General features: G+C 29.8%; 1 protein-coding gene across 1 annotated transcript in view; it reads right to left on the bottom strand.

Moving 5' to 3' along the window:
* Positions 1–17,702, bottom strand: part of dati (zinc finger protein datilografo) — a 104,440-nt gene extending 86,738 nt beyond the window's left edge. Inside the window, exon 1 of the mRNA XM_077440557.1 lies at positions 17,682–17,702. Within this exon, the coding sequence (XP_077296683.1) occupies positions 17,682–17,702 (21 nt within the window). The remainder of the gene's footprint in view (positions 1–17,681) is intronic.
* Positions 17,703–18,951: the final 1,249 nt, after the last annotated feature.

Raw genomic sequence — 18,951 nt, 5'->3', positions numbered from 1 at the left:
AATTTATATATTTTTACAGAAGTGAGTAATCTGAATTGTCGTATATCATACAATTTACCGCGAAGTAAATGCGATATATCAGACAAATCAAATATTTATCCGTTTGATTGAAGGGTTAACGAAAAGCGTTGATTTAGGAAGAAATATACATTGAATGCATTTGAGAAACTTTCCGGTCGTGTACGAGTAATGTTTGCGCATTGTCTATTATTACTGCACCATAACAAATTATTTTGAAGGTGTGTATATGCGAATAGTCATTAGCATTTGCGTGTTGGTGTTTAATTTGTTCGATTTAAGCGTCGAATGTTTTTTTTATAAATTGAAAATCTTCCCGTTAAATATAGCGCTACACACTAGAGAATGTCTTTCGTTGTTTATGTGTTTACTTGTGTAAACTTATCTTGAAGTGTGAGAGTTGTTTGCACATTTGCATCAATATGATGCATATGTATATGTACATATGTATGTATGTACTCACGTAGCTGTACACTTGTATTATAAATGTAGCGATTCAAGTTTTGAGTTAATTAAATATTTTAAAATTTAACTATAAATTTTATTGGACGATTTGCAATGACATTATGTAGACTTATTTTTATCAAACATGTGATAGCATTTGAGAATTACTTGTTTACATTTTGAGAATTACTTGTTAAATAATGAAATTTATAATCTTACATATAAAACACTAAAGTTTGTTCGTATGTATGTACATATGTATGTATGTATGTACCTACTTATTTTTCGTCGACAGTCTATTGTTCTGACGTCATCGAACAAATAATTCACTTTTTTCCGATTCAAAGGATTCGAAGTTGCGTAGGCGCCGAGGGCGAAGCCCTAGGGCTTCACCCCCTAGGGGGTGCAGACGCCGAGGGCGGAGCCCTAGGGGGCGCACACCCCGGGGGTGTACATATAATTTTTATAAGAAACTTACTATATATGTTTGTTTGTTCGTGACAGACAATTTAATAAAAATGAGTATTCAAATAAATTTATATAAAATAAAACTATTCAAATAAATTTAATAAAATGTTTACTACTAGATTAGTCACGTTTAAGCGGTTTATATTACAAATACCGAGCGAAGTCGGGTAATAAAGCTAGTACTACATATAATAAGTAAATGATACACATATGTATATTTACATTTTATTTTCAAAAAAACTAAATACTTTTATTATACATAAATACATATGTTTATTTTATCATTATATAATTATAATTAAAAAAAATATTGCTAAGAATTATTTTGTGAATTGTTTTAAAATTAAAATTTAATTTTACCTTATATGATAAATAAATGTACCCTATCATTAAATTATATCACGAAAATAATCTTCATAGCACTGAACACCAAAAATTTACCGGAGCGGAAACTAATCAATCGTTACTAAGTTTGACCCACTTAATTCGAACATGACAATGATTTTTGTTGGCTTGCTTTTGTTTAAGAGATATGAGCGTTTAAAAAAATAGGCAATTTTTGCTTTTTGCTGTTTTTTACTCAAAATCTAGTATTGGTGTGTCAAACGTGAGTATTGGAATCAATAATCTAATGTTTTTTCTATTGATTTTTTATTGCTTTGAAATACTTATAATTAATTATCTAGTGAATTTAAAAAATCAAAAATATACATTTTTTTACGTAATATTATGAACTAATTTCGCTATTTTTTTTTCCATTACTAAGTTTATGAGGATTGGTATTTTTTGTCAATATTTTTTGTTTTATCGAAATGTATGTACAAATTCGAGCGGAAAATGATTTACCGGAAAGAAGCAAGAGATGCCTCATCAAGTTGTCTCTATCTAATGTTTTTAAACCATTTATCACCATTTGATTTTATTTTGTAGAGATTTTCTGCACGATTTTACTCACGGAAGAAAGATTCTTAAAATACCTAATAAGAAATACATTTTTGGTTTGAAAATTCATTCGGAGTCAGTCGTTTAATCTCATGAAATTAATATGAACCAGAAATACATACATATGTATATAATATTTTAGTAATTTATGAATCCTTTAAGATTACATCAGACTTTAAAACCAGAAGCTTTCTACTCGTTCAAGCTTGTTTTTACTACAAATCTATGTATGAAGGTAATAACTACATATATACATATTAAATTTTACCCTTCAATCGATCCAGTATGTGAATATTTGTTAAAATTGACATTCGAAATTTCTCACATGGCAAACAAACTCAATAACGATCGAACAAAGTGGGGGTAAAATTAAGATGTCTACAGTTTTATATGATTTTTGGTAAGCAAATTTGCAAAACGAATTAGCGCACGTGACAAATTCAAAAATCCTATGATGAAATTCATGCGTCGAAGTTTCATTGTTTGAAATCAAGCACTTGTCATATAAACATAAAAGCTCGAAACGCGCACTCTGAAAAGTGCATTTCAGTACGATGAGTTGCATCGGCGTGGGCTGAAGCGACCTTCAGATTTATTTTTGCATCTCAGAAAGAGAGAGATACTCCCTCACTTCTTTCGCTTTGTGCTTAAACTCGTTTTTAATATATTTATTATGTGTGTGTGTGTGTGCACGTATGTAAAGTTGTACGGTGTGTTGTACACACAATGGATTTTTGCACACGATCGTGTATGCATGAGTGCGAAATCGTCATATTAGCGAAATGTTGTTATGTAAAATTTCGAGTTTTGAATAATGGATGCATATGTTTGTGTGTGTGGTGGTTCCCTTGCATTTGGGATATTTTTATCCCCGTCACCTTGAAAGCTGGACTTTTGTATGAAAAAAAAGTGCACTCGTATGCAGCGCGAGTTTGCGTTCGAATGCACGTTGTGAGCCAAAAAATAAAATTATGCCCAAAAACAAACGGCTTATATTCTTTCCTAATGGTTATAATTATTACTTCTTTATGTTCAGTTGTGATTAAATTACTCCAAAATTTTATAAGAATATTTTCTAGTAAATTCTATTGTTATTTCTTATGTTAAATTCCAAAATATTTTTTAAATCTTTGAGTTTAATTAAGATGCACATACTTACATATACATATGTATTTAAAGATAATTTAAATAAATACTGTATTTATAATAAATTAATATTTAGTAAGACGTAAAAAAAATTACGCTTACAGTTTATACATATGTATGTTTGGTTTTGATTTTCAAAAGCTTTTTATTACTGTTCATAGTATCTTTTTATTACTGCTATGTATTTTGAACATTTTTTGCTTTTATTTTATAGTTTTTTTTTCATTTACATAAGACACAACAGTAGAAAAATCTCATCAACCATTTATGTTATAATTCTAGCCCTCTAGTTGTCTATTCAAATAAGATATTGGTATGATTATATTTTAAGATGTGTTGCATAAGGTTCGTCAAATCATTATATTTTATAATTAATGATTCTATAGTCTTGTAAATTCAATCCGAAGCTCATAGGCGTTGAGCTTTGATAAAGTCGGGCAATTTCACAGGTAATATCTCATCCTATGTCTGCCACGACGTCATTAAACACGGAAAAAATTGGGTGTTGGCCTCGCTAACGACTAGTCGGTTGAGCAACAACTTTACGATTCATAGACGAGTTTTATTTAGAGTGATTATTTTCAAAATATACAATTTTGAGGTCGGACCGTGCGAGAGCGTGATTTTAAAGATGGCCGATTTTTGGCAACGCTCTAATAATTCTGAGGGAAAATTTTATACGTCGTAAAATATTGGAGTGCACGCTTGCAAAAATCTGGGACGGTGCATCGCGTTTTCCTAAAAATATCCATTCGAATTTTTAAAGCGAGTACTTTCCGAGTCGTAAACGGTGTATAATCGTGTAACCGTATCGACATAATAATGATCGATGATTATTTCAAAGGAAACTAGCAATCATTTGAAAATTATGCACATGTTTGATTAATTTTCTCAATCTATAAACATTGTATATCATTTTATTTTCTGAATCAATTTTCTAGGAACTTCTTTTTCTATTTAACAAATTCCTTTAAGAATTTATTCCAAAGGCCACTTTTCATTCTTTCTGTAATATCATAAAAATGGATTTATATAATTATATCAAATTAATATTTACATTTGAATTTTAATGTATATATTATATTTGAATTTTATCAACAATGATTTGAACTGGAAAACATCAATAAGAGATTCTACACCAATACCTAAATTTCAAATCGTCTTCTTTAAACAACTAAGATTCTATTTCATTGCAGTCTAAGAAGGCGATTTCCAATCTTTACTTCTTATTCAACCTTTATAATAACCTAATAGATAGGATTGATTAAGATTGAATTTATTTCTCCTCTAAGACATTTCTGCACTCCTTTTTAAATGTAATCTATAACTATTTATTTCCTTTACATATTCAGCTCATCTTTTAAGAAAATTAATATCCATTTTAACCCATTTCTACATCGAGGTCTCAGTCATACAAAATCGCTTTTAATTTAATTATATTTAGAAGTTATTTTGGTTCGAATTATTTTGAAAATTTGTTGCTTTAATATCTGTTTTGATTCTTTTTTTATTATAAATAAAAGCTTTAATAATAAAAAAAAATTGAAGATAAAAATTAGTCTTTGAAATAATTTACATGTACATATATATTTGTAACAATACATTTTTCTCACACAATTTCGGCTTAATTTGAAGTACAGTAAATTTTAGATCATTCTGCATACGTAGGTATATGTGTACATATATTATATTTTTTTGTAAATATTTTATTTAAAAATTATATAATTTTATTCAAAACCCAAAAGAGATCATTATACTTTGCGTTATATAGTATGTATTGTATTTTTTTACAGTTTGCCAATTTATCTGATTTCATTATTGAAACGATTCCTACCAAATTAGCCACCATGGCAAAAATAAAATTTTAATTCTATAATTCTGTGTACGTAATAGTAACAAATGAAGTTTCATGATCTTGAGAAAATTTGATCTCGGGATTTACACTGAAATTAACCCAGAACCAGTGGCGTGCGCTGAAATTCTCTCTCTTTTTGTCGTACAGCCTTACTTAATGTGCACGAACAGGATACAAGAGGAACAGGCTGTTCCTCTTGTATCCTGCTCGTGCACATTAAGTAAGGCTATAGGACAAAAAGAGAGAATTTCAGCGCACGCCACTGCCCAGAAGTGATCGTTTTAAAAAAATGTGTGTATTAGTAAGTGTATCTGTGTATTTTGGAGATGACTCGAGCATCGTTAATCTTATCACATTAAAACTTAAAAAGCCATGTGAAACGTAAAGGAGGTATGTAAAAATGGTACTTCCCTTACAGGTTTCCACTTCTATGTTATAATTAGAGGTAGGATAGTCACAGTGCTATCCATTGTTCGGCAAACCTTTAACAATGCATTTACAACCTTTGAACAATACACGGCCCCCTCAGGCTCCGGTGACTAGTTATAATATATCAACGCACATGTTTCGAAGTATATGAGCTATAATCCCAATGAAAAATAAAACACCGACTAGATAATAAGCTCTACATAATATGCACAGTCAGGTGTAGCTACAATGTAATTACCGCGTTAACTTTTCCATAGAGCGTTAGCTGTATACGACTTGTCAAACTTTACGGCCCCGTTCGGAGAACGGTCTTCGTTTTTAACGACTATTTTTGCATTGTGGATTTGTTCTCGTCGACGATTCCATGCAAATTCCTTCCGCACGACCTGGCAAAGCCACTCCAGGATTACTGGCGCAGATAGTTCTGACATATTACAAGCTATACAGCGTTGACCGTACAAGAATCTATTCGCGTTTAACCCGTTGAGCGCCACGTCGCAAACCACAATAAAGGCCCGCTCGCCATTCACACGAATACAGTTCGATTGTTATTAGTGTTATTACCTGTCGTAAAGGACATTGGAAACCTTTACAATGGTGAAAAATTTTAAATTATTATATGTATGTACATACATACATATGTCCATATATATTGCCAATATGGTAAATTGTTAATGTGGATAATAAACTTTAACGATCGATCCCATTTTTTTAGTCTAAGGAAAACTTTATAGATATATTCTTGAACAGTTACAGTTATATTGAAAGCAACCCCTTTAAAAGGATAGGAATTTGCGTCAAAATTGAAACCAGCTGAAGGCAATTTCGGAATATTTTAAATAAAATTATAAAGAATTGTATCGTTTGATTAAAATAATCAATTTTGACAAAAAAAAAAATGCTCTCCTTACCATTTCAAGCTTAAAGGTTTTAATACAGTTTAAAAATTTTACTTCAAAGATTTTGTTGGTGAATAATTTTCTTTAATTGAAGATAAAAAAAGCTCATCTACATTTAATTGGTCATCATATTTAAATAATTTTCGTTGTAAAAGAAACGATCAGTAATGATAATAAATAACCATTGTTATTAAGATTGGTCAGTATTTTTTATTTAATAGTCAAATTAAAATTTCATATCCATCTATACATATGTATAACAAAAATACTTTGTGGATGCGTTTATAGAATGATTCTTTTGGAGTTACATGAATATTCTTTCAAGGGTCTGTATTGAATAAGAGCTACTTAAATGAAATTGTGATTCATCTCAGAATACGTTAAGGTAATTTTTCTTCTTTAATCTGAGATGTGATGGATATGAAAATACATATTGTATTCGTTTCCAGTTATTAAAGTAGACTTCACATGGTAATTGCTCTGGTAAAATGTGTCTATTTTATACATTATATTGTCAATAGGTGCGCTATTTATTTAAATGAGTTTGTTTAGTGTATTCAGGGTTAGCTGTGTAGCGGTAAATGGCTTTGCGTGTCGTTTTTTCCCCACAGCCACTGAATAGAGCCTAGATTTTCTAGTTAGTTTTACTATCTTAGATGTAAACGAGTTTTTAGAGCCACCTATCTTTTTGCGAATTTCTTCAGCAACGTCAAAAGCCGGATCAATAATTTACAGTCAAGAAAGTGCTTGTGCTAATGGGTTGCAAATGCATACGCTCCGGCCATTATTATTAAATAAACGCATTCGATGACACATTCGCCGGCTGAATCCTCTTCTTCTTTGTTCTAGACGTAATTTTTGAATGTAATTGACCTCTGAGACTACGCGATTTTAGCACGTTAGACGCCAGTTGGTCGTATATCTTCGTTTTATTTCGAAATTTTATGCTACACACAACGTGTACCGTGTAATACCACTGTGATGTTTCTCTCCAAGTGTCATAGGTCACAGAAAAACTGGTGGAACGTCTACAGTTAACTTCGTATCAAAGATGGTTTCTCAATTTAATCATTAATCTTATGTACGAGAACAATTTTGGATTGTAATCAATGCAAATTTTTAATATTTTTCATAAAATTTTATAGTTGGATCATCTAATATATACTTTTGAAAAAGACTCTGTATGTAAGGTTTAATGTAAGGTTTGGGTGGTAGAATCGGTGACGTTATTGAAAAAAATCAAATATTCTATGACGACGATATCGACATCGATTTGGATTCCGCTTTCGATTCCTGATTTAGTTCCGGTTCCAGTTTCCTTTTTCAGTTCCTAATTCCCTTATATATAAAAAAACAATTCGTTTCTGATTGGATATCGTTAAATATTATTTTTTATCGATTAAAATAAATTTAATAAAAAAAACAAATGAATGTTCACTATTAGGTTAACCATGTTTAAGCTGTTTATATTACAAACACTGAGGGAAGCCGGGTAAAGCCACGAGTAAATAATAAAAAAAAACTTCTAAAAACTTTAAGCAGTTACAATTTAAAATTGCAATTTAAAGCAATTTACAATTTACAATTTAAAGCAATTAATTTTAGCAGTTACAATCTTTTTTAATTATTATTCTTTAAATTAAAACTTAGTTATTCAAATTACTTAAAAAGGCATAATATTTATTGATTACCTATTTATTGTATATAATAATATGTAAATGAAACCAACATTAATTTCGATCTATGTATCGAATTTTTAATTTACTATATTGTTAATGTGTCATAAATATGTATATGTTTATTTGATCTATTATAATCATACAAACATTAATTTCATAACAGTTTTTAATGTATTATAATGTAATATGTATTATAAATATGTAAATTTATTGTACAAATGTGTAATATTAAATAAATTTGTTGATATTTTCTTATCTTGTCATTTATTTATGCTACATTGATTCTAAAGATTAATAGAATATTAGATTAAAAAAAACTAAGATTCGTACACATTTTTTATGACGGAAACGATGAACTTTTCAGGATTGTTTTGTATTAATAACAAATTATATTTAATACTTTTTAAATATCATACAATGTTACAGAAACGTATAATGTCGCAACACTACTTACATTTGTTTACACTCGTCAATGGAACACGTGACGTTTCACACATTTTTTCTTCATGTTCGTCGCCTTACGAAGCACCAAATAAATAATAGAAAAACGAATAAATATAAATAAATAAACACCGAGAGAAAATGTTCGTCCTCGACATTGGCGCGAAACGACACGCACGAAACACGAGAAAAATTCACTGAAACGTCACTAAATTCGACCGGAAGTCATCTTTGCGACGCTTACGCCTCGGTGTGAAAACTCGCAAATTTTTGAATATTTTTGCACGATTTTTAAGTCGAAATGTCGAAAATGCATCGGCGTGCAGCTCGTCGGCGCAAGAACGCGGTCCGATGCACAATTTTCATAGTAACACTAAGGAACTTGAGTAAGAGAGCTGCATAAGAAATATACCTATACAGATTGTGTGCGCAGCCAGTGACTCTGAATTCTGTTATCCTTTTATTATATTATGTTAATCGAATATTATTTAAAATTTCAATACAATAGACAATCCAAAAAGTAGACATATATATATATATATATGGGTTTATTTTATTGTAATTATAACCTTATTCGAAAACTTATATAGAATAAAGTAATTGATCATAAAATCAAACAAATGTCATAGATTAAAAATAAACAATTATTATATAATAATGAGATTTTTTTATACAAAAGAGCCGTTGAATGTATCAATAAGAAGCTTTTTCTGATACTGGAATATTTATAGTTTATATTGAATGATTACTTTTGATTTTCAATCTTACATGTGTTTTATTTACTGGAATAAATATCTAACTATCTAACACAGTAAAACTAATAAAATTCTTGAAAAAGGCAGTTCAATTATGCCTGATTTTTAAGTGTATATAAAATATAATTAAAATAATAAATTTTCATTAATAATTTCACTCAAATCAATCTTTTATTATTGATTTTTTTTTAAATCGTCATTTACATTTGTATATTAATATGATTAATTTATTTTATTAATGAATATTTAATAATTCAGCAAGCACTGTATTTGTATTCATATGTGTGTATATCAATTAAGTAAAAAATACTTGGCTAACATCTTTTTTTAATAAAGTAAAACGAAACCTCTGACAAAACATCATGTAATAGAGAGAGAAATATAACGAAGAGCTTTAGAAAGCATTTAGAATTAAAATTGATTTTTATATAACAATCTACATATATTTAATAAATGATTTAAAAAAGTTAATACTTTTAAGGCAATCATAATATTTCATAAATTATTTAAATTTGAGTATCTTAATATAATTTTAATGAATGAATTTATTGAATTCCATCAAATTAATTAGAGAGTTGTATCAGTTCATTGCCATTTTATTTAATGAAGTATTTCAGTTCACTTTAAAATTTAAATATATATGTATAAAGCATACGATTTATTGCATTTGTGAATATTTTTTGAATTTGTTTGTCATGCAAAATCATTGAAAACCTCTGTTCGTAGTGAAGGAGTGTAGCGAGAACATGCGCCCATATGTAGATAGACCTCGCCAGGGTTAGCACAAATGATCAGCGCAATCAACGTCAATTGTTGTTGCGTTCAATGAGCAAACCATGCGGTTTTTTTTCACATTTTAAAGCATCAATTATTCGTAAATTTCATAAACATTATTCACAGTCTAAATTTGATGCGAACGAACCAAATTCGACAAAAATATGCTTCGAGCGGCAAACGATAACCCCACCATAGCTTTCCGCTTGTAATGAATTAATGCTTCGCATAACTGCAATTTGCATAGTTATCATTATGACTGCATATATTGAAATATATTGTTATGATTCGTTGAATCTACCGACTCGTACATTACATATAAATTGTCTACAATGTAACGCATAAATCATAACATGCTGCAACTTATGAAAATCGGCAATGCATCGATTAAAACTTACAACCGATTATGACTCAATATATATTTCATTTAAATCTTATGAATTTTAGAACGTAGAATACAAGGTTGATAAGTACTTGTTTCAAATGAAGTAAGAGTGTAGTATAATGAGGTGTAACTGTTGCAAGTAAGCAATGAAAAGCATTAAAGAATTTCACATATTGGTTTCGAGTATTTTCTATAATAAAAATTGAAAACTTTTATTCTTAACGATCTCTAAACACAGTATCACGACTCCATTGAAACTGTCGTTAAATGAAAGAACATAAATTTGTGTGTATTTGTGAATAAATATTTTTACATACATAATACTATCCAAGCTTTTCGAATAACGTTGCGTTGAATTGCATATTGTGCGAATTTTTATAGGCGCATATTTAGATGTATAATTTTATATTAATGCATTTTACGCAATTATATGGTGAAAAGTATGGTTTTATTATAAAGCGCATGCCTACAAGCCCGTTTGGTACAGGGCGATGCAAGTTCTTTACGAATATAAATACATATGTATGTACATATAATATATATTTATAAATATATGTATATATGTACTACATTTTGCACTCGTGTATGCAAGTTTCCATACCATTGTGGCGGAACACCCGTTTATTGGCCACATACCACAATACGAGTATGTTTTATACGAGTTTAAAAATAAAGTGTCCATATATCAAAAGTTACAGACTAAATAATGATTAAGCTTGTTGATTTTTTAAATGCTAAAATCTTTTGATGTTTTCAGTTTAGATATACGTATATGTATGTATGTATGTTATTATGTATCCATTTATTATGATTTCAATTCAAATTTTGTGCTAAATATATCGATGGAAGTTTTTAAATGCAAAATATACATATATGACAAACCTTGTTAGTATCTACATATCTTTATATGATACAGAACGAGAAAAACAGACGCATTAAAGCGTGAGATTTATCTAATGTTAATTACAAAAGGATGTTTTGACAATTAAAATGCGTTTATGTAATCAATTTATAACTGAAAAGTTTGTTATATAGAATTCTAAAAGTATGTATATGTATTGAATGAATATATCAATAGGTAGTATTTCAAGCTAATAAATATATAGATGCAAATGTAATTATATTTGGTACTATAAATATTTTTTGAATAATTGATATGCATTTAACCAAATTATATCACATGGAATATGAATTAAAAACGAGCCGTTGAAAAATTCCAATTTAAATAAGTTATGCCCTTTTTAGTTCGGCGACATCTTTGCATTGTTTATAAAGTATGCATGCAACGTATTTAGTTGTCGAACCATTTTTTTCCTGCAATAAATGCACGCTGTATTAGATTACGTTTATAAACGTTATATGCATTTTTTAATGACTCCCCATGTTTCGAATAATGCACACCATACGTTAACATGCAATAAACTGCATCTCTATGACGACTTTGCAAGCGTGGCAAATCCGAGTACGGCTGATGCAATTTTTTCGACTGAGTTCTATTTTTTCAATGAGATCACCCGTGATGAAATTTGCTCATCGTATTGGAAAGGGACAATTATTATTTGTTTATTTTGAACGTGTTTTTGCTGTTGGTTTTAATTGGGCGTGGGATGCAAACGCGAAAAATGCAGCGATTGCGATGCGTCAGACAAGAGTACAATTATACAATAAAGTTTGCGAAAATTTGTAAAGGAATAAATACGGTCTTGAAAAATAACAGGATGATTCACTTGTAAGAACGAATGTGTGGATTATATTATATTGTATATCGATTAGAAGCTGAAATGTATTTTATTATTTTTTAAATCCATGTCTAATTATTTTATTACAAAGCGTTGTATTTTTGAGAAGAACAGGTACTTACAATTTGAACTTATTATTATACTATAATATTGCATAAGTTCGTATCCATTTACGATTAACTTTTTTCCCGCGATTAATTTTACGATCAACAACTTTCGCGTTACTTTTTTAGCAAACTTGTAAATCGAGTTATCGACCATAAATACATACCTATATATGTATATATTTTAAGATTTATTCAAGTGATCAATTATGTCAATTGACATCTGAAGTATTTTTTTAAATAGCGTATCACGCCATTCTCGCTACTGGCATTTCACGCATGACGTCTATAGCGGTCATCCACGTCAAAGGGTTAAAAAACGTTTACCGCTATCGATGAAAATCTGGCATGAACTTATGCAATCATCTAATATAAGAACTACATACATATGTATATACATATATCATTGATAGACTTACAATGATATTTATTTATTTTAATATACAAGTATACCACAGAGTCTTTACAGGTCACCCCAATATGACACTGTGGCCAGACAATACATAAAAGATCAAATACATAAGAAAAAATAAAACAACAATAATAGAAAAACAAATAAAATAAAACATTTAAAAAATTGTACATAAAAATTAAAAATTGAAAAATTGAGAATTAATAAATTGAAAAATCAAAAATTAAAAAAAAATAAAAAAATGAAAAATTACAAATTGAAAATAATACACAAAAAAAAACACATATATAAATAGTTTAAATTGAATTAAAAGTAAAAAACAGTAAAAATACGGATAGATTATCCGGTGAAATATTGAAAATATCAATGTGATTGCTGACCAAATTCAAGCAGCGTAAGACTCGAGCGATTGGTGAAAAAGCAAGAACATTAGTTCTTGCTTTAATAGTTTGGAACAATGGACGCAATCGATAATCAATGAGGCGAGATGGAACCCAAAATTTCATTTCTTCCAATATAGTTGGGTTGTAAATATCACCTCTTAATAATTTGAAGAAATGACACACAAGATGCATATCCCGCCGATGAGATAGGGAACTAGAGCCAACAGAACCTTGTACAAAAGCACTAGGAAACAGTTGAGGGTAGTATCCAAACTCCCTCATATATAGATAGCGGAGGAACTTCCTTTGAACTCTTTCAATTTTTAGAGAGTAAGTTAATTCACTGGGACTCCATATAATGGCATCAGATTCCAAAATGCTTCGGACCAATGCGTTATAAAGAAGACGCAAAACTCTTAAATTATTGAAAATGTGAGCATTGCGTAAAACGAAACCCAGCATCTTTGAAGCTTTATTGCACATATTGGAAATATGGATACCAAACTTCCATCTGCTCTCAAACGTAACGCCAAGGTCTTTTTTGGATAATGTTCTACACAGTGGAGTTCCACCAAGATTATACTGATATAAGGTGGGGTTAGAAGACCGAGAAAAAGACATAATATTGCATTTACTAACGCTAAGAGGTAAATGATTATTAGTCGCCCAGCACCATAAAGAGTTCAAATTACTCTGAAGGACCTCACAGTCAGAAACACTATCAATTTTCATGAATAACTTGAGGTCATCAGCATATAGTAAAAAATTTGAATCTGAAAGTATCGAGCCAATATCATTCACATATATTAGAAACAGTAAAGGTCCCAAATTAGAGCCTTGGGGCACGCCAGAAGATGTGAGGTATACTTCAGAGAAATGGCCATCAAAACAAACAAACTGACGACGATTACTTAAATAAGAAGTAAAAAAATCAGTAAGATTATCCGATAGACCAAAATTGGCCAATTTCTTAATAAGTATTGAATGATCAACCTTATCAAAAGCTTTAGCAAAATCGGTATAGATCACATCAACTTGATGCCCTGCATCTAGCGATTTAGTAATGAAGTTTGAGAAAGACAAAAGATTAGTAGTCGTAGAGCGTGCTGAACGAAAACCATGCTGTTGGTCTATGATAAACCGACTGCAATGGTTATAAAGTAATCTCTGCAAAATTATTTCGAATAATTTGGCTGGAGCCGAAACAATGGCTATTGGTCTGTAATTATTAATAAAAGATTTATCGTCATTTTTGTGAATTGGAGTGACTTTGGTGCATTTCCAAGAGTCAGGGAACAGAGAAGATTTTAGTGATAAATTATAGATATGAAGCAAAGGATATAACAAACTGGACTTGCATCCCTTTAAAACAAAATCGGGAATAAAGTCAGGACCAAAAGATCTATTAGATCTATTATTATCATATTATATACATATGTATGTTACAATGTCATGGGATTATCAATTTAAATGTGAAATTTGCTTTTTTTTATGAAATTGTATAATATATGGAGTACTTAGTAAATCATTAGGGCTTTACAATAGAGTACATAAGTAATTTTATTCGTACTTTAGATATTGATCGGTGGTAATATTCAGTTCATATTTAGTATGTAAAATTCACAACTTAAGATATGAATAGTTTTGAATCATCTTTAGAATTTTATTTAAATATAGTCTCTCCAAATTCTATTCATTTGCATTATTTGAAGCCATATTTTTTCCTTAAAATTCTAACAAAATGAAATATTTTCAATATATGAAAACTGTTAAGACTTATCGGGAAGGATGCAAGCGTATACCTACATAATATTATACATATATACATATTGATTATATTGTAGTAAAAATATTTAGGTACATATTATTTATATGTACATCTAAATATGTAGATATAATTTCAAACATTTTTTTATTAATATACTTATAATATTTTTTGATTTTTATACCTATGTATGTATGTACATACATACATATTAAATAAATATGCGTATGCCAATTACTTTTCAAATAAAAGTAAAAATTTGCACCAGTTTACATCGTTTGCTAATGTGTGTGAAAGATTTGCATTTGTATTTCACACACACGAGAGCACATGTGCAAATTGCTCCGGTGTCGGTGCAATTGCGTTTTTCTGCACGCTTCTAAAAATATCGCGACCCTCGTCTCAATTTATTGTGTTTACACCGATCTTTCGGCGCTTCTCCAACTTTTAATTTTTTTTACAATACCGAAACAAAATCATACGAAATATTATTTTATATATAATAGCACAGTTTGGTTTCTGATAATTGAATCAATTCCAATTTGCATCGGATTGTCTGTGGTTATGTTGTGCAGCCGAACAATATATATGTATATGTTCATTTAAAACTATATTATATTGTATATGTATAATTTGCGTAGAATTTGTTTGGTATGTGCGAGTGGTGCTTTGGTTTCCCGGGTGCAATTTGCAGCGCGAAAGCCTTCAGGCCCCTCCCCCGGAAGTGCAACGTGCACCCGATCAATAGTTGAACACTTCCGGCCGCCATTTTGTGATGATTGCTGATGGTCGTAGATGCGCTTGCGCGAAACGCCACTTTCAAAATGGCCCCCGATGGACCCCGGTTGAAAAGCGTGAATTTATTTGATGATTTTCTGATGAATTTGATGTTGAATTTAATTTTTGATCGCTTTTTAAGTCAGGTGATGAAAAGGAACATTGGTTAAATGGGGTAGAAATGAGATGATTGAAATGCACTCACCTTTGTTTTGATGTCTGTTGATTTTTGTGGTTTGTAAATTGGTCTCTGGATGCGATGAGTCTTCAGATGAGTCCTCAGAGGTGTCTGGAGCTCTTCGATGACGATGCAATTTCAGAATTTAACCGTTTGTTCTGTGGTTTGTTTGTTTAACCACAGCTTAAGTTGAGATCGTTGTTGTTAGTTATTAGTATTATTATTTAATTATTTTTTTTTTACAAAAAAATTGTCTGCCCGTTATATTTATTATATTTTTATATATATACTATACAATAATTGAAAATTTAACAAAGACTTTTTTTTCTTCTTGATGTTATTTCAATTTTTTGTACTATACAATAATGAATTGTAACTAGCCAATAATAGGAATCACAAGATAGGTTGTTTATTTTTTTTATTTTTTACATATATATTTATTTTTTTAATGGATTTTGGCGAAATTAAAAAGCGAGGAATCTTCTTCTTTTTTTGTTCTTCTTTCTTCTTTTTTTAAATAGTAATAAATATAAATTTTAAGGCCGATTTAAGGCACGAGAATTGTATCAATTTTTTGTCGTTTTGTTCGAGATTGTAAGAAAACTATTAATCATCACAAAACCTTCCGAAAATGTAAGATTTTTAGGCCAAATTCGATCAAAAATCAGTTTCTAAACACTAGTGGATGGTCGTTTTTGTTTTTGTTTTTTTTTGTATTATTTTTTATTTTAATAAATTTTATTTATAAAGTATTAGATAATATATATAATTTCTTTTTTGGTTAGTATTTTATGATAGTTTTTAAATCAGTTCTTGAGATTCACGAAATCAAAATTATGTCCGAAAAGAAAAATTGTCTCGATTGTTGTACAGTATATTTGTTTATATTTTAAACGAAAAAATATTTTTAAATTGTCGATTCTATTGTATTGTTTATAATAATTGATATAAAATGAAAACCTGTTACTATTGCGAAAAAAGTTGTTGCTTTATCGTCAAATTTTGACGATTTGTATTTGTTGATGGATTAAGTTAAATTATCGTTAAATTGTGATGCTTTTTTTGAAATTCAATTTAACTTCAAATGGAGAAAATTAAATCTGTTAGTTCAACTTAACATTCGGTGGGATTTATTATTATAATATGTACATGGATTGATTATACACGACTCGTGATAGTTTTTATTCATTTGTTAGAGTCTTAAATAACCCAGAAAAGTTTCTATTGTCTATATATGTATTTCACTAATTGATTTTATAGTTAACGGATTGCCAGTTGATGAATAACGGTATAGTTAATTTAAATCTGCTCGTTTTTTGATTGTTCGATGTTATTTTAGCCCTTTTTCAGTTCACAGATTAAAACGACACTATCGCCTATTCACAACGCTCGATTGATGATGTTCGTTTAACGAAAAAAATATGGGTAAAAACTGTAGTTTAATTTTTAGTTTAGGATTTAAATTAATTATGTTGATGGGGGTTTGGGTTATTGCCGAAAATTTTATAAATATAAAAACGTATATTTAATTGGTGTGCTGCTTTGATGTTAATTTGCTGATTTTCTTCTTGATGGTAATCTTCTTGTGCTTGATGTTTCCAACTCTTCTCACACTATGCGAGTGCCTCTTTTTTTCACTATCCTCCACTTCTTTATTTGATTTTTTTATATCAATTTATAAGAAATGAAGTATCAATTCTTTTATAACAAAACAGATGTTTGTTCGAGAACAGACACTGAAAGTCGATGTTGTAAAAACGAAACATGTAATGTCTAAACTGATGGCGAAACTCGTACGAATTCACATTTTACAAACTTCGTCGTGGTTTTGAACAAAATAAACTAACACTTTATTTAGGCCAAAGTTCGAAAAAAATCGGTTCGTTCATTTTCGTTGTTGTATTTTTTTGTTAGTTTTTTTTTATTTTGAATTTATTATAAAAATATTATTAATTGTCAAGAGTGGAGGATGTCCGGTGGTGATGATGACACACTCTTGCAGAGGCGCTCGCATTGCACACTGAGGGCTGTTTCACCCTGACCAGCCAACCCGGTGTCATTTCTCCCCTTTTCACCACCCCTTCTCACCTCCCTATGGGCCACCTCCATCCTCCCACACGGCTTTGCTGATTTTCAGCACACTAGTGTTGGTAGGCAGTGAAATTTCATGACTCAACTTTATTCATCTCGATGAAATCATTCCTGTAATAATCAGAAGCGCTTTCTAGAGAAATGCGTCCTTCCTGAAATATCTGAAAACAATTTAATATATTTCAGAACATATAACATATAATTCCTCCATTCATAAATTGTCCTAAAATTTAATGCTTCTATACCGAAAGTGTCATTTTACATAGAAAACTACTTGAGACTATGAAAAGACATCGACGATCGTTGAGATTTTTAAGCGCGAAACCCAATAAGACGATTTTTCTTTGACTTTATTCAGTGTTCATGTATAATTTGTAGGAGTGAATTCATAAAAATAAATATTATAAAATGTATTCATTATATAAATTAGGACATGTAAAAATAATAAATATTTTATTTTATTTATTTTTGTGTAAGTAAACTTTCATACAAAATTTTACTGTATGAAATAAGTTTTTATTAAAATTATTTGACTCAATAAGAAATTAAAATACATTTCAGAACGAATCAGCGCAATTCAGAATTTATGTACAAAATTCAATCTACCTATATAATAATTGTCGGTCTTTAGGAAGTCATTCTAGTGCTTTAATTATAAAAAAATTTCGTTATATTATATATAATTACATGATTAAAATTATACGATAAGCTTTTGAATGATTCTAATGTATTGCAAGTAAATCGACATGATCGCCATTGGACTACGATGCTGCACTATGCGATGCACAACGTTGCACACAGTTGCAACGCACGTGTGTGCATTCGATGATTGCAAGTGGGGGAAGGTGGTGAGAGATCATGGGATGAGAAGAGAGGCAGAGTGCAGGAAAGGGAGGTTTGGAAGCGGGGGAAATGATCATCAGCACTGAGCCTGCGCAGAAAAATATCCAGCATCGACGCCGTGTCTACGCCGTAGCAAATGCGTAGCACGCACATAGCACAAATAAAATTTACATACAAAAACAGCTTGAATATGTTGATGGAAAATTTTTAGTATATCGCGATGCGTTGAAAAAGTATTCAAACGAATGCATGAACGTTTGTTTGGGAAAAGTGATTTTATTTTTATTTTATTTTATTTTATTAATTGAAAAATCAACAGACAGGATGTACAGAGATAGGTATAAAAAAAATAAAAAGTAAATAAATAATATATGTAACATCCGAGTCCAATAATAGATTTTTACAAAAATGAAAAAGATAAATA

This window comes from Arctopsyche grandis, chromosome 11, assembly GCF_051622035.1.
Source record: "Arctopsyche grandis isolate Sample6627 chromosome 11, ASM5162203v2, whole genome shotgun sequence".
NCBI classification, from domain to species: Eukaryota; Metazoa; Arthropoda; class Insecta; order Trichoptera; family Hydropsychidae; genus Arctopsyche; species Arctopsyche grandis.
The sequence above is the reverse complement of the archived record's forward strand: the minus strand, read 5'-3'. Positions and strand labels throughout refer to the sequence as shown.